This window comes from Mirounga angustirostris, unplaced genomic scaffold, assembly GCF_029215605.1.
Source record: "Mirounga angustirostris isolate CCGP_5_RB_7025 unplaced genomic scaffold, mMirAng1.0.hap1 SCAF_9, whole genome shotgun sequence".
Classification (NCBI taxonomy): domain Eukaryota; kingdom Metazoa; phylum Chordata; class Mammalia; order Carnivora; family Phocidae; genus Mirounga; species Mirounga angustirostris.
The window spans coordinates 115,895,589-115,917,897 of record NW_026991717.1 but is presented as its reverse complement, the minus strand read 5'-3'; the positions used below and the strand labels follow the sequence as shown (position 1 = coordinate 115,917,897).

The 22,309-nt window shown below is 47.7% G+C and overlaps 1 protein-coding gene across 5 annotated transcripts in view; it reads left to right on the top strand.

The window, feature by feature from the left end:
- Positions 1 to 642: 642 nt before the first annotated feature.
- The window catches only part of DPF3 (double PHD fingers 3), a 254,185-nt gene continuing 232,518 nt past the window's right edge, over positions 643 to 22,309 (top strand). For all 5 annotated transcript variants that reach the window (XM_045901124.3, XM_064571288.1, XM_064571290.1 and 2 more), the window contains exon 1: positions 643 to 753. In XM_045901124.3, coding sequence (XP_045757080.1) covers positions 722 to 753 — 32 coding nt within the window. In that variant the 5' untranslated portion in view covers positions 643 to 721. The remainder of the gene's footprint in view (positions 754 to 22,309) is intronic.

Sequence of the window (22,309 nt, the reverse complement as noted above, 5' to 3'; positions counted from 1 at the left end):
GCCCTGGCTGCAAGAGGGAGCGAGCCTGACATTGAGACATTCCAGGGGGAGGGGAGTTGCTGTCCTGGAGTCGCCAGGAACGGCGGCAGCAGTTCCAAGAACAGAGAGAGAGAGAGAGAGAGAGAGAGAGAGAGAGAGAGAGAGAGAAGGTGGCTGAGATAAAGAAAACACTACGGGAATGAGAATGTTAAAAAGCCTTAGGACCCAGAGCATTAGCAAACGGCTGGGCACGTGTAGTAATTTGTTAGACGAAACGGCAGCCTTCCAACTTTTGCACGGGAACAAGGGGATTTGCCCTTTGGGGGATTAAAAACGTAACAGCAAAGCCAAAAGCTAATGAATGGGGTTCAGTGGTTTGTTGGCAATACTTAAATATTTCTGTCCAGGAGCGCAAACTCTCTGCAATTATTCAGAAAGTAGGGGCTCAAACCAAACTAGAATACTCTCCCGTGCGTCTCCACTTTTCCAAATCCGAAAAGGAGCTGCTCGCGCGGTACTGCCCCTTTAAGACCTGCTTGCTCTCGGGCTCTACAAAAGGGAGTGACCTCTGGGCTTTGACAGCTCCCCTAATAACTACCACCGTGCAGGCCCCGCCCATCTGGCGACCAGCAGCGCCAATTGGCCAGCGGGCCGGTATCCCGTGCTCTGATTGGCTCGCCGCTTCCCCTGAGCGAACCTTTAGAACTCTGAGACAGACAATATTCTGTTACATTGTAGCAAAATGGCGACTGTCATTCACAACCCCCTGAAAGCGTAAGTAAGACTAAAAAATGTACATATTCCGCCTGGTTTCAATATGAAAAAAAAGGCGCCTTCCGCGTGCCGAGCGCTGCCAATGCACTGCGCTTTCAGGCGCCTGCAGCCGCGGCGGGGCTTCTCTTTTCTTTCAGCTCTTACTTCTTCATCTTCTTTTTTTTCCCCCCAACGCGCAGAAATGTCAAGAGATGCAATTAACAAGAAGAAAATTGTTACATTTGTGTTCTGCTTAATTGGAGGACGCACCGAGAGGGGTTTTCGGCAGGGGAACCAGGCGCTCGAGCGCTCTACAGGGGGGTCGTGGGCAGCTCGGGGACAGCACGGTCCCCCGAGTGCCCGGCCTCGCGGGGCGGCGAGCGCGGCGCGGGGGGGCGGTGGAGCTGGGGGCGAGCGCCGGGCAGGGGCCGCCTGGGTGCACTTGGCTGAGCCCCGCGCCTCCTGAGTCCGCAGCCCCTGTCCGGCTGCTGGGTCCGCCGGGGCGAGCGGACCGTGGCAGCTCCGGAGTTTGCAGGGCGCTTTACGCCTTCCGATCGCTTGCGGGGAGTTTGTGCAAACCTTCCGGAGTTGGGAGGACCGCAGGGGGAGCAGTAGGTCCCGGGAGCCCTGCGGCCCAGGTGGTTGCCCGGGGCTTTCCTGCCGGGGCAGCCCCCCCGAGCATGACGGCGCTTCGGGCGGTCACCGGTGTGTCTGTGTGTGTTTGTGGGCGAACTGGCTGTAGTATATTAACGACTCGGGTTAACTTGGGGTTGATTTGGACGCAGGGAAGCTGCTGGTCTTATGAATGGTGTTCTCGCCTTCTCTGGGTGAAAAGCCGAGGCGGGCGGAGAGGCAGCTTGGGGCTCCCCGCCTGAGCGGGCAGCTTCTGCTCCCGGCCAGAGCGAGGGGCAGGTGCCTCTGGCCGCCGCCGGGAGACTTTGAGCGGACGCCCAGATCCCGGACGCAGGGGGGCGGACTGGGCGAGGACATGCGGGGACCAGTCCCCGGGTCCGACAGCCAATTCCTGCCTGCCTTCCTTCCTCCTCCTTTTCATCCTGGCTTCCTTCCTTCCTTCCTTCCATTCGGTGGAACTGTTAAGCCGCCAAGTCCGATCGTGATCGCGGAGCTTCGGAAAACTAGCGTCGCTCTACAAGGGGTGCTATTGGCAATGATGTTGGCAGAGGAGAGCTCCCCTCCCGATCGCCGCGCGACGTGGGTCGGGGTCCGCGCCTCTGGGACCAGGACTTCCCAGCTGGGCTGGAAGCCGAGGGCGAAGGGAGGGGGAGGTGCGGGTGGGGGGCGTTTCATGCAGAATTCTCCCGGGTGTGTGGCCGATGCCCGTGCAGGTTCTTTCAACTCAGCACACCGCGTTGGCACCCCGGGGTCCTCCTGGAGTTGAAAACCAGGTTCGCACCGGGGGCGGGGGAGGGGGGGCGGCAGGGGGGCCGTTCCTAGCGCGAAGGAACGCGCGAGGGTAATCGGACGTGTTTGCACCAGTTTATCTCCCATCAGTAATAGGGAAAAAGGTAGTAATATCCCCGGTATCGGAGTTTTACATGTACATATATATTAAAGCTGCCGTTAAGAGGATCCTGGAAGCTGATGTTCATCACAGAGCAGCTCCCGGCTTTAGTTCTCGCTCGCAGGCTCGGATACACTGCACTTGAACGCCACAGCGTTTCACCCAAGAAAGAAAATGTTTTATGGCAGAATAAATGGGCGTAACTTCGCCGCATCCTCGCTCCCAGTCGCTCGCGCAGCCACACCGCTGATGCTGAGTTTCTACTGAACCTACAGCTGATTTGCAGTTTCCCCATTTCCAGCCGAAATCACATAGGCGGGCCGCTGCCACCTGGTAAACTCAAGTTAGAGAAATCTATTTCATATGTGCGCCAGGTTTGTTTCCTACTGGGAAAGCGGTACCATCGTTACCCTGGAGCCCGCTCACGCGCGGGCAGGCGCAGTATCTCTACGCTCCAGGGTTTCCCAGCTCGCTCCAGTTTTTTGTTTGTTTGTTTTTTGAACTGCAGAAGGGTGCGTGTTTGGCGAGGGTGTCTGAGTGGGGTGGGGTTAGAGGTGGAGGAAGGGACAGAGCATAGGGCTGGTTTAGTGGAATTAGTTCTGAATTATTATACTTGTACTTTGTATAATTAGAGACAGTTGCAATGAGATGTTTTGTAATTCTGTGTCACCACACACACACACGCACACGTACGCACGCACACGCACGCGCTAGCATATACACAACACCCTTGCCTGCTTTTTCTAGATGGGAGTTGAGTGGTCATTTTTAATTAGCCCCTCCTTTTTGCATCCCAAACCCTTTCCCTGGAGGTAAGGGGGTGTAAACAATACCCACCCCCTCTCCCCAACTAGCCGAGCCTCCTGCGCTCCGGACGGTTTTTAAACTCCTAATGCAGCAGCACAGGCGTTATTATTGGGAGACCTACACCATCTGCCTTTATTTTTGAAAACAACTTGTTTAATAAAACATCTTACACATTTCATTTGTTTTTTAAAAGTTGCTGATCGGGAAACAATACACACGTAAATAAATTATGCATGGGATAAATTAGAACAAAGCGCAGAGACACATCCAGCTAAAGGGTTGGATGGTGGTGTTGGGAGGAGGGGAGCAGGGAGAATGGTTTGGAGAGCTAGGTTTTTATCCTCTTGTGTCCCTCCTGACAATGAAACGGAGCTGAACGACATTAGCATTTTCTCTGTGTGCGCCCGAGTCAGTCTCTCCCTTTCCTAAAAAAAAAAAGCCAACAACACGGACGCCCCCTACAGAAACCAGTCACACAAAGGTTTCCTCTAGGATTGGGGAATAAAGTGGTGGTAGGTTAATATGCTGGGGAGAAACAAGCTCAGGTTTCATGCAACACCTCCGTGGGGCTCTGCCTACCCTGAGTATGAACTATTTTTCATTATACTGGCTTTTCCATGTGGGACATTTAATAATTCAGTAGCTCGGGTGACTGGATAGTACAATTTGAATCTCATTGCTTTGGTGTCTTCCTTAGGGTCCCAAGCTCCTGGAACCACATCTCCTCTCTTAGCAGTTTGGCTTTCTTCCTGCCTGTCTTTGATCTCCCCTCAACTCCTTTCTTATTCCTCCTCCTTGTACCCTTCACCCCCTTTCTCTCTGAAGCTGACAGCCTGGCTTCTCTCTGTTGGCGCCTTTAACATCTTATTACTGCCCAACAGGGTGTTAGAGGCAGAAACAGGAGCCGCCTGGACTGATCAGATCACAAAGAGGACACGGCGGGTGGCCCCACAACCAAGCAGTCACATCTGGACAAATAGAATTTAAAAGCATTGATAGACTTGTATGATGTGTAAATGGGTATTACACATTATTTAATTTAGCAGCTACATTGTCTGAGCTTAGATGTGTGAGTAACCCTCATTTCTTACATGGACAAGCAAAAGAAGGGCTATGTAGTGAGGTAAAACCCATGCAGGTAACATAGATATGGGTTTGGTAAAGGTCTATGTAGAAGTAAGTCACATAACATATTCTGGTTGATTTCTGCATACGTAGGAAACATGATGCTTTTAATATAAATTCTAATCTTACTCAATATTCTAGTTCAAGTAAACCACCTTCCCCCAAATCTGCTATCAACACTTTAAACAACTTACTCTTTTATTAAGTTATCAAAACCCTGGTTTGTATGCACTTAACTGGGAATGTCTGCCACCTTCTGCCAGACTTGATTATGCACATATGTATCTATTATTATAACTGCCTGCTTAGAAAAGAATAACTTATTATTATTTAATTATTCTATATAAACCAACAGGGCTTTTCCCAAGTAACTATTTGTTTAAAAAGAATGAGACCAGCACACTATTTTGTCATGCTTCTAACTGTGAACATACAAATACATTACTGTATTGAAACTTTCTTTGGTAAGGAGTTTCCCTGGCTTGGAGGTATGTGTCTGTATCTCTGTTTTGTTATTAAGGAACAATTCTGGGAGAAGTAAATACACACTTACTTAGCCAAGGTCAAACAGCAGGTCATGTTTGTAGATGGACTTCAAATCTTCATCTCTTTATACATCCTATGATCTGGATACACTGTATTATAATCTAAAGTGGTTTTGGTGCCTGTGAAAGTTGTGCAATTGTGGCCACTTACAAGCCAGACCTCACTCTTGCTGTGGCACTCAGTTTAGATATCAGAGAAGAAGGGGTGTGTGTGGGGGGGCCACATTCCTGGTTCTAATCTCCTCTTAGCTCTTTCGGTCGGGGAGTGGGGGAACGTGGGTAGGTACTAAGTGGGGAATATGGAGGTTGGGACTTTGTGAACTTGTAGCCTTTTATGGACATTATTTTAGCCCCTTATGAAAAAGGACCCTCAGATATTTTAAGCCAACAGATGCCTAAGAGCCACCTTCTCCATCTGCTTCTGGTTGCCACTCAAAAAAAAAAAAAAAAAAAAAAACCCTGAATTCCCCAAACTTCATTAGCACACATTATTTTTCAGCAGGAAGAATGTCTGGTTTTGACGATACACCCATGAAGGATATTAATTTCTGCTAGAACCCAAGTAGAGGTATTGTCACAGGGTAAACCTCTGAAAATAGCCTGTCTTGCAGACCACCTGGGAGACATCCAGAGACGGCCAGGAGAATGGGAGCTGCCGAGATCCCTAAGGTGGGCTGGCATTCAGAGGCCACTTAATTGGAGACTTCTCATCTTCCTCTGTGTTTATGCAATCATGCAGGTAGCTGGAATTTGGATACATCTGAGAAAGACCATAGTGTCTAAAGCGGCTTCAGAGCCATCTGCTCAGATCAATGCAAAAAATAAAATGCTATGGTCAGCAGGCTTTGTTTTGCACCAGAAACAGAAAGGAAACTGAGGCAAAGTGCAGCCTCCGCTGATAGTAGTGGCAGTGGGGGCTGGGTCATAAAAAGGCACAGAATCCAGGTCTGTTTATTATCCCAGCCTCTGCAAAGTAACTTTTGTGGTTTTTGAGTGTTCTGAAAGTCAGTGGAAGACAGAAATGTAGCCAAATGTGGCAAGCCCCTGGCCAAAGAAATGCCCCAACCACTGAAATAGTTTTCGCTTCTACTTGGGTTCTGGCACCGTTTTTCCAGCAGGGGCCTATGTAAGCATGATCCTAGCTCGAAATAGTCTTTAAATATGTAGCTATTTAACAAAGAAAGATAAAGCGTGGTCTGGGGGTGGGGTGGGGTGAGGTGGGGTGGCGGGAAGGGAGTAGGTGAGTGGATAAAACCTCTGTGCGGTCCGGAACTTTGAAAAGATTATTGTTTAACAGGGAGAGAGCCTGATATTATGATCTATTGCAAGTTCCAAAGTTTTCTTTAGTTGTGTGAGTGACTAGGACGAGATGAGGTGTTGTGGTGTTTTTCTAATTTGTTTTTCTTATTGGTCCGGTTACTAGTGTTTCACAGTCTGTCAGACCATATGGATGAATGGAGCTTAGCATCGTAAAACTGTCACCCAAGGAAGGTTTTTGAAGCCTGTGATTTGCATCAGTTTTAAAAGCAGTGGTTAGAGGTGTTGGGTGGGGGTGGGTGGGAAAAGAGGAGCAGGCGGTGTTGGGAATTTCTAGGTTGTGTTTGTGAATAGTAGTGGTGTGGGGGATGGGAAGGGAAGAGAGAAGCCTTGAGAAGGTTAAGAGTTAGGGGCTATGTTTGGAAGCAGGGAGGGGAGGGGGTATTAGACTCAGAGTGCCTAATAATGGGGTTCAAATAGCCCACAGTGAGTCCTCCGCCATCCTGGTCTTGGATAGGAGTCTGGGAAACAATGATGACACATGTCTAATCCCCCTTTTGCCCCCTCTCCTCCCCCGCTGAATCCAGAGACTGTGGTCATCTCAGGTTGCTGTGAAATGAGCATGTTTTTGTCGTTATTCACTTTGAAAACCTGCTGTGTATGAATTGCCACAGGAAGCTCCACCAGAAGTTTTCGCATCTCCAACCTTCCACCTGCCATCATTGTGGCCCTATCTCGAACTGTGTCCCTCTTCCATGTTCATTTCTCACCACTTGCTAGTCTTGGTAGCTGGGATGACTTCAGAGTTATAGAGGAGAAAAAGCTCTGAGAGAGAAATCCAGAGCCTTGAGCACCTGCTCCCAGTTGTGCCACCAACCCACTACTGAATCTTGGACACAGAGCTTCTCTGAGCTGCAAATCCCTTATCTTTAAGATGAGGGTGATGCACCTCGATTGCCCAAATTCCTTTCCGTTCAAAAGCTTGGTGGCTCTTACTATGGTCGATTAGGATGGGGTGGGGGGAGCCGTTAGGGGCCAAAGTTCAAATTCTTTCTTATTTTTAAAGTGTTTCTAAAGGGGATTTGTTAAGACTGGGGGACTCTTTGTTAGTTTCATCTGCTCGGGTCCAGTCCTGCCCCGTCATGCTACCAGTTGGGGTTCTAACTGGGATGGCACTCCTTTCCCTTCTCAGGGCCTAAGGCTGAGGACCAGGTGGTGGGCCATTTAGAACATGGGCTTTCCTCCTGATTCTCCTTTGTGAACACTTTTCTTCTCATTAGCACCCCAACCAGAGGATAGAGAGAAGAAAGAGAAGTGGGAAGACTATCTGGCCTATTTTGCTGTTTATTAGCACTCTGATAAAGTTTTTCTTTGTGGAAAAGACTGGAATTACTGAGAACACCTGTCTCCCTCCCCCTCTTCTTTTCTTTAAATGTGTGGAGGGAGGGGGGAAGCAAGCAAAAGATTTTTCTCCTTTGGATTTCATTTATCCAAAATCTCCCTGGACCTACCCCCCTCCTTCCCTATAGCACCCATCCCATTAACATGGAAATAAAAGTGCTTACTTCACTTCCATTTGGGCAGCTGCAGATACCTGTCTGTTTAGTGAGCTGAAGCAGGTGGACCTGTACTGATGTCTCACTGTGCTTCCTCTAGTGGACCCTGTGTAACACTACTGAGGGAATAGAGGTGACTAGCAGCCATACAGAGGTGGGCTGTATCCTGGTAGGTATTAGCAGTTATCTAAACTGGAATTCACTGCCTCTCCTCCTTCTCCTCTAGTGACATGCTTCCAGAATATCCCAGATTCCTCTGGGGGTGTTATTATCAGGCTTTCCTTTGGTTGAAAACTCCCTTGGTAATTTTCTAAAAGCCTAAAAGAGGAAGAGGGGGTTGCAAAATCCATCAGAGAATTCATAGAAGCCCAAATTGTGATTCTCAGGCAAAATAAAAGAGAAATCAAAATGGTTACCCTGACCTGCAGCAGACAGAGTCAGCCCCTTAATTTTTTTCTCATTGTGGTAAAATATACATAACGTGTATATTTAACATTTGTAACGTGTAAATGGGCCATTGTAGTCATTCTAAAGTGTACAATTCAGTGGCATTAAGTACATTCATAATGTTGTGCAACCACTGATAGAATCCCTCTCCAGAATTTTTCTATCAGCCCAAGCAGAAACTCTGTACCTGTTAAACAATAACTCCCCACCTCCCCCACCCCCCAGTCCCTGGTAACAGCCATTCTGCTTTCTGTCTTTATGAATTGCCTCTTCTAAGCACCACATGTAAGTGGAATCACAATATTTGTCCTTCTGTGATGGTTTATTTCACTTACCATCATGTCCTCAAGGTTCATCTATGTTGTAGCATGTGCCACAATTTCCTTCCTTTTTTAAAAGATTTATTTATTTATTTTAGAGAGAGCGATAGAGAGCACATGCGAGTGTGAAAGGGGGGAGGGGCAGAGGGAGAGGGAGAGAGAAACTTAAGCAGACTCTGCACTTAGCAGGGAGCCTGAAGTGGGGCTCCATCTCACAACCCTGAGATCAGGACCTGAGCTGAAACTGAGATGCTTAACCAACTGTGCCACCCAGGTGCCCCAAGAATTTCCTTCCTTTTAACGGCTGAATAGTGTTCCATTGTACGTACATACCACATTTTGTTAATCTACTCACCTGATGAGGGACACTTGGCTTACTTCCATCTCTTAGCTATTGTGAGTAATGCTGTTATGAAGATGGGTGTATAGGTAGCTGAGGGCCTGCTTTCAATTCTCTTGGGTATATGCCTAGAGCCCTTAATTTTTAGACTCTTTAAAATTCAGGGACTACATTTCTAAATAGTAGAGGCAACCCCCACCTTATAAACTTAGGGGAAAATACTAATAGTATCATAAAATGCAACCTCCTTCTCCCCTCTCCCCTATAGGAATACCATTATTTGTTGAGGGGTAAATCCTTTGAGAACCCAAAGACTCTCTTTTTTAATCCCCAGCCAGGCAGATTGCCTTCCCCTTGGCTCCACCCCCTCTGGAGGGCATGTGGGGTGTCAGGGTTTGGGTTTGGGGAGGCTCCAGGAGCTGTAGCAGTAGTTACCTGGTGAGTCTTGGAGTGAAGGTTTTGTTTGTTTCCTGGGCAGGGTGGAAGTTTCATTTGGCAACAGGGGGTGAGGGAGCACGGGGAGGATGGGACAGCTTTAAAAGGCAAGAGTTAGTAAATCAGATCTATCGGCTTCCTCAGTGAGAAGAGCTTGGGAGGTCTCCTTTCTCCTCCCTTCCCCCCACACCCAGCCCTGCTTGGCCCCCAAGGTGTCTGAATGAAATAATGGATGTGAAAACATTTCCAAAGGTGTAAAGTGTACATGGGAGGTGTTACTAGGAGAACGGCACAGTTTCAGGTAGCTGACTGAGGCCTTCTCAGAGTCAACCATACCTCATATGTTAAACATTGTTTTAATACATTAAAACTCAAATAAATGAAATGAGTATGGCCTTACACATCAAGCCTAATCATTGTTTCTCAGGAAATGCAAAGCCTCACTCATCCAGCTGTGTGTAAATAGCCTTAAGATCTCATTGGGATTTTCCCCATTGTCTGGGTTTGAAATAGGTGAGAATATGAGCTCAGGGGAAGCCCTCGTTTCATTTCCCATTGTCAGCTCTGAACTGAGTCAGCCGCAAAATCAGAGGAAACAGAAGCTCGGAGGGCAGAAGGGAGAGCTTTCCTGGAACTTGGGCTTCAGTCATCTGGCAGTCCCTGACTCCTATCAAGACGACTTTAAGGAAGAGAGGAAGAGAGAAGCGGTGGAGGTGGGGCTGGAGCTTCAGTCTGCTGGTCAATGAGGAGGGTGTGCTATTGACACAGGAGATCAGCTGCCTGAATTGATTCTTTATATAAAAGTAGCCTATGGAGCGCATTGTGGCGGGGGTCAAAATTCTAGAGAGTTCCATCTTGATCGCCAGCCTTCACATTCAAGCTTGCTGCAACACCACAACATTCTTTTACTTTGTGAAAGCAAATTGAGTAAAAAATGTCATCTGGGCCCCCATTATCCTCAACTAACAACTCTTTACATGTCTTTGTTTGCTGCCAGTTGGTCTCAGGGAGAACTGTCTCATGCTCTTTGGGGCTTTCTTCATCCTGTCCTGGCCAACACCGATGGCCAGCCTGCCCCTCAGAACTCAGAACTCAGAACTCAGCAGCAGAGTAGCCTCCCTCCCTGCATCTAGGACCTTCGCCTCCAAGGAAGTCCTCCAGGCTGTCTGTTTCTCCTTCCAGACACTGGTTCTTTGGCAGGGCAAAGTAAGTGCTTGTAAGCCAGGAGGCTGACTGCTCCGCTAGGCTTCTCCTAGGGAAACCACTGTGGGTTGGGGGGTGGGGAGGGGAAATGAAATGTGTTGCTGGGGATGGGGGAGGGCAGGGTGGATGGGGTAGTGGGAGTGGAGAGAATATATTCTCTCCTGCTAATTATTTTCCCTGAGGACTTAGCCAATGCAGAACCATCTATTATCGTGGGAGAGCTCTATGGTGGTTCTGCCTGTGATGAATGCTAAGTGGAAACAAGCAAGAAAAATTAACAGGCGGCTGCTTCTGTCCACCTAATTAAAATGCATATCCAAATGCATAATTCCTTATGTTTCCCCATGCACACACTCCCCTTCCAATCCCAATTCTATGGAGGAGAAAAAACACTTTCCCCCAATCATTTCTCTTGATTATATTTCCATCAAGGAAGAGCCGGAGGGTTCCCCTAGAATAGAGAAGGGCTGTTCTTGTAACACTTTGAAAATCGCTTGTTTTTTACTTAGATTGAGCCCGAAAATTCTGAACTGTTTTTTGTTTAAAATGAAAAACAAAAACTTTATCGGACTGCAGAAAAAAAGGGGGAAGGGAGGATATAGAGAAAGAAAGGGGAGGAGAAAAGAGAGAAAGCAAGCAAGAAAAAAAAGTTCCCACCATTTTTGCTGACGTTTTTGTTTTGTGCTAAAAGTCTGTTTTGTCTGTTTTTGTTTGTTTGTTTGTTTTTTGGTGCTAAAAGTCAGCGATGAGAATTTTTAAGGTCTTTCCTATCTGCCCTCTCTCTGTTCCTTTCCCTGACTTCGCACTACCTCCCTCAGCCGCCCTAGACAAATGTGTCACCCAGGGTTTTGTAGAGAGACCGGAGAAGATGCAGCTATCTGTGCAGATCAGGTAGAGAGAGAGAGAAAAAAAAAAAAAAAAAGCGAAAGTCTCTGCATTTGGGGCAAGATCAGAGATACTTGACATCGCAGTTCCGAGTATGTTTTGAATCAAACAAACAGTACCTCTTCATCTATTATCGTCTTCCCTCTTTGTTCGCTGATCGTTTTTTCCCCATCGGAGCACAACTTTATTCAGTGGCCATAAAATATTTAATAGACACGAAACTTGTAAGTTGCTGGGTTCAATTTGACGTCACTGCTGTTTCTGCAGCAGCCCCCCTCCCCGGCCGGTAACGCGCCCACCCAGCCCCTTGACTGCCCTCCACAGCAGCCCCAGCTGTTGATTTATCAGGGCCGGCTGGCTCAGCAGTGCTGGAGATTGCTTTTAATTAACTCTCTTCATTTTTCCCAATCTTCAGGGAGCAGCAGCCCTTTAATGATTTTAATATTTTATCGGGATTTATACCGCCTTATTTGTTGTCTGACTTCTGCATTTGTTCTTCCTGAACCGCTTCTAGAGCGATGTAATTTCTTTGCCCCTTCCCACAGCCCCCAAGACCTTCCTGGAGAAGAGATGGACGGGTTCTAAGAAGGCCCTGTCTACCCAAGTTTTCTTGGCCTCTGTGATGGTTTGGGTGAGAGCCTTTGTCTTCAGAATCCCAGGCTCATCTGACTCAGCTGCAGGAATTTCTGAGCTTTCCATAAAAAAAAAAATAAATAAATCAGAATTTAAGAAAGTAAGATCTCTTTGCCTCTTTCAGGCTTGCTGCCCCTGGAAGGGAGGAAGCGGCCTGCCCGCCCCCCCCCCCCCCCCCCCCCGACCCCGAGTTGGATAAAAGCTGCTTCCTGGGTCCCCAGTTAGCTGCAGGTGGAGGTCTGGTGATGCCTTTAGGGGAGTGCTGGATGGAGGGGCAAGTCAGATCTTTGCCACTTAATGTGGCTTTAGATACGGCTGGGAAGAGTATGTGTGGTCTGGTCTGGAAGAGCACGTGCAGAGGCTCCAGTTGCCTTCTCTACTCAGGCTGCCTTCTCCCTCAACCCTCAGTTCCGTGTTCCTGTGCCTATTTCCCAATGTGCGGGCAGGTGGATTGGGGGGAACACACCATCACTCCCACACCTTCCCAGCTCTGCCCTCCAGCCTCCTTTTGGCTGCAAAGTCAACACCTTTCCCTAGCATCCCAGAGGGACCTGGCAGACAGACTTGGAGTGGGGGCTCTTTTCAGCACCAGCTTATCCGCAAAATGCCTTTTTGGTATCTCGGTTTGGTGTTGTGTCTTCGGGGTTACCTGTTGCTAGGCAACTGCCAACTAAAGTTTGAGCCTGATCTGGGGATTGCGGTGAATTGCCCTGGGTGACTCGTATTCACATTTAGGGACCTGGCTTTGCAATCCTAGCTCTGGGAGTGGGAGGCCGGGAAGATGTATTTCCACGTGTCTTTACGGAAAGAGGTATTGGTTTTTAAAATCTAGCCCAGTGCCTGGCACACAGTCAGTACACACGGATGTTTGTGTTGGTGATGAGAATGGTGATTTCTTCTCATCTCCTTGCCCTCATTCTTTTAGCTCTGCTCCTTCTGAAAACCTAGGACATGTTAGAGACCAAACTCTATGTGGGATGCAGAGACAGAAAACCATGGCTTCCTCTCCATGCTGTGGTGTTCAGGCTACTCAATATCCTATGGAATATTTCTTCCTCACCTTTTCTTGGCAACTGTAGACCCTTTTGAGAATCCTGTGAAAGTGGTGGATTGTCTTCCCAGAAAAAAGGCATATAGATGTGAGCATCTGCATATGGGGTCCACGGACCTTGAAGAGCCCATCCGTGCATGCCCTAGAGGTCCACAGGCTCCAGGTTAAGGACCTCAGAATGTGGGGTGTGGGTGAACTTTTGATCCTAAAACATTAATGCTTCTATATCCCTGCTCAGAGGGACCGTGCCCCCCATCCTCCGCTGTAGTCCTACCAAACCTCTGTGGCTCCTCCAGCCCCACCCTGCCCCAGGCACCCTCGATGAGCACCTACCTGCTTAACTTCTAGGCACTTCGGAGGCCCCCCTTTCTCCAGTGAAGTCCTTGTGGACCCTCAGGTAGAATCGGCCACACCTGCCTCAGCCCTATTGTCCCAAGCATACTCTTCATTCTTGGCCACTGAACTACTTAACTCTGGTTAGTTGGAATAAGGCCCTGGAAGGCAGGTTACTTGTGCCTGTCTACTCCCAGGATCTAGCATAGCAGGCATTGAATAACTACATGTGGAATATCTGAGCAAATGCAGTCTGCAAGCAGACATACTGCTCTTTCTACCTAATTTGCTTCCAGCCCTTTAGGGTTGACATGTTTCCCGTTCTCTCTCTTGACTGCAGGAGTTTGGAAAAGGCAGCAGAATTCCTTTCTCCAAATTCTTCAATCTCAGGAGTTGAGAAACAGGCACCAGCTTGACCTTGCTTGCATGTGGCATGTTTGGCTATGATGAATGTTGGAGTCATTGGTTCTAGCCCTTTGTTTCTTCACCAGTTCATTTTGTGGAGCTAAGACTAGCTTTGGTCTTGGGAAGCCAAGACAAGTCTTCTCACTTTGCTCTCCTTCAGGGATGAAGTAAGTAACCAAACTCTGTGAACAGCCACTGATAAATCAGCCACATTTTTCTTGAGCGTCTACAATGTGCTCCACTATGTATGTATGGGATTTCCTGTAGCCTTATTTATGCCTGAGGACTTTTATGAGTTTTTAAGAGGGAGGAGACCAGAAGATGAGAATACGATAATGGTTTACCCCAATGCTGGGACCTGTCCTATTGACTTTTGGAGATAACGATGGCCCAGTCACTGGTTTCAGATATATATATTCTTTGAAACGATGCCTTTTGTGTACTTTCATAGTACCAACACCTATATGCATATAACTTTCCCTATGACTCATTGTCCCAACTACGTTCAAATGCAGATAAATTCGCTTGACAGTGAAACAAAATATGATGACCTGGAGATCATGTGGGGGCTTTCATTTTTCATATCGAGAGAGAGAAAAATATCACTGTAACTTTTGTATGTCCTCTTACTGCTTTTCCATGCTCCAAATCATTGCGCGGTGGGGCTGTTTGGGAGAAGGTACCACCCAGGAAAGACCTGGTTCTGGGTCAGGAGTAAGGTGAAGACCAGGGGTGGTGATGGGCTACTTGAGTCAAGTTTTAATTCAGGATTCTGGTCCGCTAGACATCGTTCAGTGCAGAAAGCCAGAGAAAATGCTGATGGTGCACCAAACACAGGTTGCAGGAGCAGAACTGTACGAAAGTGTTTGTCAACTCAGAAAGGTCATACTGCACTAGCACTTTCTCTCAAAGTGACTGTGCCTCAGTCCCAGTGTGTAGCCCTTCAGTGCAGAGGGCTCACACAGGGCTGTCCGGTTCCTGGTGCTCATTTCCTTTCTGGGCAGCCATCCCAGTATAACAGATACTTATACATATTCTGTCCTCATTTTATCTAATTACACACATCTCTGGGGGATGGGAAACAGGTTTGGATCATTCAATTTTAGGTCAGTTATGCACAGGGTGGCTGAGATGAACGCTAATCTATAGAGTTCTGTGAAATTCGGGAAAGTTCCCATAGTTCCCTGGCCCAGAGCACACCAGGGGGCATTGTTTGCCATCGCAGGGGCTGGAGATCCCAGTCAGCATTAGAGGAGGGATGGAGCCTGACTGGTTCGTGAGGCTGAACCTTCTGAGACCAAGCTCGCCCTGGCTATCCTTTGAGCAGTAGGATTCTTGTTTTATTATTAGATGACCTGCCAAACTGAGAGGACCCAATGGTATGGGTCCCTCTTCTGGCCATCATTTGTTCTCACCCATTACCTGCCTGGAATGGGATCAGTTTCCTGAGAAATACAGAACAAAAGATGCTCTGATTGATGGAACAGTCTTTATTATTGCCCCGTGTTGCCTGGAGCTCCTGTCTCCTTTTCGACCCAGATGAACTACTCTGGACAATATAAAAGTTCTGAAACGTCCCCACCTTTCTCCAAGACCCATATTAGGCAGCCTTGGGCCACTTCCTGGCATCTTTCCTTCAGGCTGTATTGTAGCTTTTGAAATTCCCAGGAAAGAAAAGCCCACTGGTTACCCTTTTATTTTTCTTTTGCTTTCTGCTTCTTATTTCATTTCTTGACTCAGACCTAAGTCTCCCCAGCGTTCTCTGAGCCCTAGATAGAGGAATAATCCACTTAATGCCTAATATCAAGGTTTGTATCTCCAGCCTCGGTTTCCTTCTGACCCCTTGTCCCCTTTGTCCTTGCCCTGTTGACATCTGTCTCCTTTTCCTTGTGCATCGCCCCTTGATCAAAAAGCACAGAAGGGGCACAAAAAGAAGGAAAGAGTATTTGCTTTGTCCCCAGGAGGGCACACTCAATCTCGTGCATGTGGGAGTGGGGAGAGGGAAGGAGGAAAAGGTCAAAGCTTGCACACAGCAAACCAGGTGAGAAGAAACACGGTGTGTGGGGTTACACTGCAGTAAATGAGCGGGCCAGCCCCTGAGGGGTCTGTGAAATCGGAAAAGAGAAAGCGTGTCCTGTGGTTGGGGTGTCAGAGAAGGTTTCAGGGAGGAGGTGGCTTTGAGCTGAGTTTGGGAGGACAATGGGATCTGGTCAGGCTCAGAGGAACAGCGGAGGGTGAGGATGGGGAAAGGCAGAAAGGGAAGTGAACAGAGATTTGGGAAGCATTTGAGTAATTCCTTCGAGAATCCCCTTCCTTTCTGGGGGAGGAAAGGCCAGGTGGGAAGGAGTGTGGAGGGGAGCAAATGGATCTGTTTGGCCGGATGGGAGTGGAAAGGTGGTTCATGAACAGAAGGTAAAAATGGGAAAGAGCCTGGCGCCAGGTTGTTCTGAGTGGAGTCCCAGTTTGGCAGCCAATTCCTGGGCATACTTGAACACCTCAGAGGCCAAGAGAGGCTTCAGGGGGAAGCTGGGCTGTCATCCTGTGTCCCCCAACAGGGGGGATTGCCTACCTTCAAAGGCTCCCTCACTAAGGTTGAATGGAATCCTCGTTCTTGGTTTTCTTGGTAATATGTTCTGGGTCCTTTTCAGGGCTCCTCCCAGAGGGGTGGGGTGTAGGGGACACGCTGAGGGGCCTGCACTGGTGTGAGCCCCCCATCCCGTCAGGTATAGGACAGCCCTGGCCCATGCATGGGCAGATTTGCCTAGTAGGGCAGGATTGTAGGGTGAAGCAGTAGATCTAAAAGTTTTTCCCCTTTTCTCATCCTTCAGCCACCATGCCTTTTCTTTCAAAACAACAGCAATAACCCATAAATGGTAAAATAAAATATACAAATCTGGTCAAGGGAGGAAAGCATAAATGCTGACCCTCGTAGCTCAATCAAAGCCTGGTGCCCCGAGGATTAGTTTCATGGTTCAAATCGGCGGGGAGGGGGACTGCCATTCTCTAGGATGATGTTTCCTTCTGGGAGGACTGAGCTGGTTTATCCTGCAGGTAGTGCTTCCTCACAGCCGCCCAGGCACGTGGGCACCCCCGTGACCCATTCAGGTGGCCCACCTACGTGTTGCCCACCCCCTCCTGCAGGAAGGCCCGGGGCCCAGGGAGCTAGCTTTCAGGGGGAGGCTGGGCATCACGTTAGAGTCTTGGGCTCTGGAAGCTCCAACACTCTGTCCCAGGGAGTAGCAGTGTGGCAGGCAGGGGCTATATGGCCTGGAGCTCAGATGCAGGCTTTAGAGCTCTAAGAGTCTGGGTTCAAATCCAAGGTCCCTGACGGTGGGCAGGATTCCTAACCCCTCTGTGTCTCAGTTGTCTCATGTGTAAAGTAGTAATGATAGTGTCTGCCTTCCGAGGGTTGTTGGAAGAATTGAAGAAGTTAATATATGTTAAGTGCTTAGAAGAGTTGGCCCATATTACCCTCTTACTAGATGTTCACAGGGACCCTGTTTTTCTATCCATAAGATGGAAAGATGGACTAGCTGATTTTCCCCCCACATTGTCGTCTTAAGGAAAATGAGATCATAACTAAGAGAGCCTCTGATTTCCTTAGAAGAAAGTTCTAGAACTCTATGGCATTATTATTATTTATTTTTTTACTCTTCTAAGAAATGTGCGAGGAGACTTTGGGAAAGATTTATCTGCGGGATGTTTTGTCCAGGTTTCGATTATTGCCTGCCACATAATTGGTGCCGATAGTGGGTCCTTCTGAGAAAGAACGCGAATGTCACAGATGCAGAAGCACAACACGCGGAAGTGAACGGACTTGGACGTGATTGAACTCCTGGCTCGTGCTTCCACCCACCGCTGCCTCCTCCGAGGGGGAGGAAAGTGCTTCCTTCCCGGATGAGCCTGCCCTTTCCACAGCTAGAAGAGGGCTTGAAAGTCCTTCAGACCGGAGTGGGTGGCGGTTGAGAGTTGGTCTGTGCTCTCGTGCGGGGGTGGGCTCCCTGCTCGTCGGTGGCCCTCCTGTCCCCGCGGGCGTGTGTAAACGTGTTCCTAGCACACGCTTCTGGTTGGCGGTGCTCTGTACTTGACAAGCTGGCATTCCACACTCCCCAGATCTTCCAAACACCAGACCCCTATGTTATTTTTAACTGTCCAAAGTTTTTTCCACGTGGTGTAATTGATGGGATTCGGTAGCCTAGTCAGAGAACCTAAACTTCAGCTCGTTTTGCCTCCCTTGAATGGGCATGTGTCTGATGACCCAGAAGAAAAACCAGCCTGTTTTCTGAATTGACTGTTCTAGATCTTCCCGCCCGCCCTACCCCCCACTCCTCTCTGGGGAAAAGAAGTGTGCACGAAGATAACTTGAGCTCGCCTGTTTTGGTGGCTCCAGATAGGAGGGAGGAAGATCGGTTCTGTCTGTGACCTTCTCCTCCCTGCTCTCTCTGAGTCCCGCTACTGAGGGACAAAGTTACGTGTCCAGAGAGACGACAGGAAGGGCACTGAGGAGGTTGGTCCTCAGTCTTCTCTGGCCTCTTTTCCAGCTCCCATATTCCCTGAGGGATAAGTTACATTCTCATTGCCCTCTGGGGACAGTCCTGGACAGATGCTTTTTTTTTTTTTTTTTAAACCTGAGATCTTGTGGTGTCCGGTGACCACTGTTCTTGTGATAATGGAGAAGATTCTCAGTTGCCCACATCCAGGAGAAAGTGTACCATCTCACTCTGGCCTGTCATGTACATCATGAATTTCTCCAGCTTGTGTCTTGTTTCTCTTTTTCATTCACAAGTCTCTCCAGACCACAGTGCACTTGGCATTTATCTTATAGTAGTAGAACAAATATAATGTACCAGTTATTATGGCCCTGGGTTTACAATGGCAAGCAAAACTGATTTGGGCCCTATCTTTATAGAGCTTATAGTCCAGCTGGGGAGACAGACACTAATCATATAGGTATATAAATAAAAGTTGGATCTGTGTTATGTTGGAAAGGCCTGGAGAGTGTAAGAGAGTATAGCAGGAAATACCAGTCTGGTCTAGTGTGTTGAGGGAAAGTTTCCTTGAAGAGGTGACATTTTATCCCAGGCAGAGGAATGGCACATGCAAAGGTCCTGTGGCATATTGGAGGAACCAGCAAAGGCTGTTGGGGCTGGCGCTCCAGAGAAGGAGGGAAAATAATATGGTAAGAGAGGTCAGAGGGACCAGAACACACAGGCCTTGATGGGAATTTTAGAGATGTGTACTTTTCCCTAAGAACAGTGAGCAGTTGTAGAGGTTTCAAGTTAGGAAGTGGCTTGATCCAATCCACATTCTAAAAATTTCCCCCTGGAAATATAGGGAGATTTAGCGATAGGCCCTGGGAAGGGCAGGACATGTGAGTTCTGGGTAAAATATTGAAAATAGAAATACGGTATGAGCATGTACATGAAGGACAGGGTATTAGCTGGAAAAGGCTGTGACAGTAGAGTTTTCCCTGTACCTGCTTCCCTCCTTCCTGTATTCCCAGTCCCATCTGGCAGTGGAAAGAAACTGCCACCCCATCCCCAACCTTGGAAGTTTTTGAATCTGTGGCTAGATGGATTTTCTTCCCAAGTAGAGTCTGGAGCGGTTTGCCTCCCTCTGCTGTCGCTGCGGCTTGTTCCAAACCGTTCCTTTGGGCTTCTCAAGGTGTGGACTAGCTACATGAGGTGCACCTGAGTGACTGATGGAAAGGTAGGCCGCTGGGCTTTCCCTGAGACCCACTGAACCAGAATCTCAGTGGTGAGGCTGTGCAGTCTGATTCTTCTGCCTTCTAAAGCTTGAGAGCCACCGTCTCTGTAGCCCTGCACCTGCAACAACAAATGTAAGGATGCTTTAACTGTTACAGGGGGACCGAGTGCTTTGGAGGCACAGATGGTCTTCCTTAGGCCTGGCAACAGTACACTGGAGCAGGCAAGGATCTGGGGACGGTAGTATCCTAGCTGACACCATTACAAAGTGATGGAGCCCATGGGAGGAGGGGGGCTCAAAGCTTCATGGCTGCCCCCGAACACCCCACTGTGCCTTTCTTCACACCTCTGTTCTCTAGTGTGCAAGGTGAAAAAGCAGTGCATCCTTACAATTTCCAGATTTTTTTTTTTTTTTAAAGATTCAATAACTTTTTTTGTGTATGTGGGGGGGTTCATGAGATCCATCCAGAAAGTGAGTATCTAGCACATGAAAGGGTGGAATGAGGTGAGTTTATCATTATTTTAACTTTTTTTTTTAGTATGGAAGATAGCAAACCTATATGAAAGTAGACAGAATAGCATAAAGAACCTCCATAAATCCATCACCCAGGTTCAACAGTGATAATGGGCCTGGGGGGTGGGCATTTCAGTGGTTCAGACTTTGCCCTGGGGTGCCCTCATTTTTATGTCCATTGAATGAAATGCCTGATAGGAGAATGGGCAGAAGGATCAGACAAGCTTTTAAAGTACCCCTGCCAAGTAATGACCAGAGAGGGAGAAAGCTCTTTTGACTCAATTTGTCCCTTAACAGTACAGCTCAGAGGCATGGCTGGTGCCTGCAACTGCAGATCTAGGGAATCCATTTGAGAGCACTGGTGGAATCCCTTACTGTCTGGACGTGGAAGCAGAGGCCTGGCAAGTTCTGGGCTGGTGCTCAGGCCTCACACAAATCGTCAAAGCTCAGAACCGGGCTTGGGACCCAGGTCCTGCAGCCCTGCCTCCCTTACCGCGGAGGGTCTCGGCATTTTTTTTCTCATTTGCTTTTTTACTTTTTACTTTTTAAAATTTAGATTTATTTAGCAGCAAACATTATATAAATTTCAGGGGTACAACATAATGATTCAATATTTATATATATTGCAAAGTGATCACCAAAATAAGTCTAATTAACATCACCACACATACTTACAATTTTTTTCTTGTGATGAGGACTTTTTAAATTTTTTAATTTTTAAAAACTTTTTGAAGAGATTATTTATTTGAGAGAGAGTGAGTGAGAGAGAGAGAGAGAGAGAAAAGGAACTAGGGGAGAGAGAAGGAAAAACAGACTCCCCGCTGAGCAGGAAACTGGACGCAGGCCTCGATCCCGGGACCCCGGGACTATGACCTGAGCCAAAGACGGATGCCTAACCTACTGAGCCACCCAGGCGCCCCGAGAGCTTTTTAAAAATATATTTTTAGAAGTTTATTATTTATGTAAGTTATCTTTATGCCCCATGTGGGCCTCGAGCTCACGACCCCAAGATCAATAGTTGCATGCTCTTCCGATTGAGCCAGCCAGGTGCCCCTAAAATCTACCCTCTTAGTAATTTCCAAATGTACCATTGTTAACTATAGTCATTATGCTATACCTTATATCCCCAGGACTTATTTATTTATTTATTTTTAAAAGATTTATTTATTTATTTATTTGAGAGAGAGAGAATGAGAGACAGAGCACAAGAGGGAAGAGGGTCAGAGGGAGAAGCAGACCCCTCGTTGAGCAGGGAGCCCCATGTGAGACTCGATCCTGGGACTCCAGGATCATGACCTGAGCTGAAAGCAGTCGCTTAACCAACTGAGCCACCCAGGCGCCCAGGATTTATTTATTTTATAACTGGAAGTTTGTACCTTTTAAACACCTTCACCCCTTTCACCCTTCCTCTACCCCTGCCTCTGTTCTCTCATTCCACATGTAAGTGAGATCATATAGTATTTGTCTTTCTCTGTCTGACTTCACTTAGCATAATGCCCTTGAGGTCCATCCATGTTGCAAATGGCAGGATTTCCTTCTTTTTTTATGGACAAATAATACTCCATTGTGTGCATATATATACCACATTTTTGTTATCCATTCATCCATTGATAAACACTTAGGTTGTTCCCATGTCTTGGCTATTGTAAATAACGCTGCAATGAACATGGGGGTGCAGATATCTTTTTGAGTTAGTGTTTTCATTTGCTTTGGATAAATACCCAGAAGTGGGATTGCTGGATCATAGGGTAGTTCTATTTTTAATTTTCTGAGGAACCTCCATGCTGTTTTCCATAGTGGCTGCACCAATTTACATTCCCACCAACAGTGTACAGGGGTTCCCTTTTCTCCACACCCTGGCCAACACTTGTTCACTCTTGTCTTTTTGATAATAGCCATTCTAACAGGCGTGAGGTGGTAGCTCATTGTGCTCTAGTGTTTGTTTTTGTTTTTGGCTCTGATGTTTTCCAGCACGAAGCCACGGGAGACAGAAGCCCTATGAAAAGCTGTCCGGAGTCCCAGTGGTTGAAATACCAGTGTTTGGCCACCTCAACCTTTGCTTCCTCTTTGTGAAAAAGACCTTTGGTATAGCCCAGCAGTCCCCCAGTCTGGTTAGAAAAGCTATAAAATGAGTACTGATGAAAGCGAGGTGGACTGCATGTGTATTCTCCCTTAGCTCTGCCTGTCCTAATAGTCTAGAAGCTCTAAGGCAAAATATGACGGGATAGTGGGAGCCATAGACTTTCAGGGAAGGAAGAAATCAATTTCACCAGCCAGCTTCATGGAGGAGGCTGGGCTGAAGGGGGGCCTTGATGGATGGGCAGAAGTTAGGGAGCCAAGGAGAGAGAAGCCTTCCCTTTAAGAGGGGAATCAATCTCTTAGCATGGCACATCAACCAGGAATGATTTAGCACCTCCTGAAGTGGAAGCTATGTGCTTCTCACTGAGGGGGATACTAAGAAGCAGAGGATACAATTTCTGTTCTCCAGGAACTT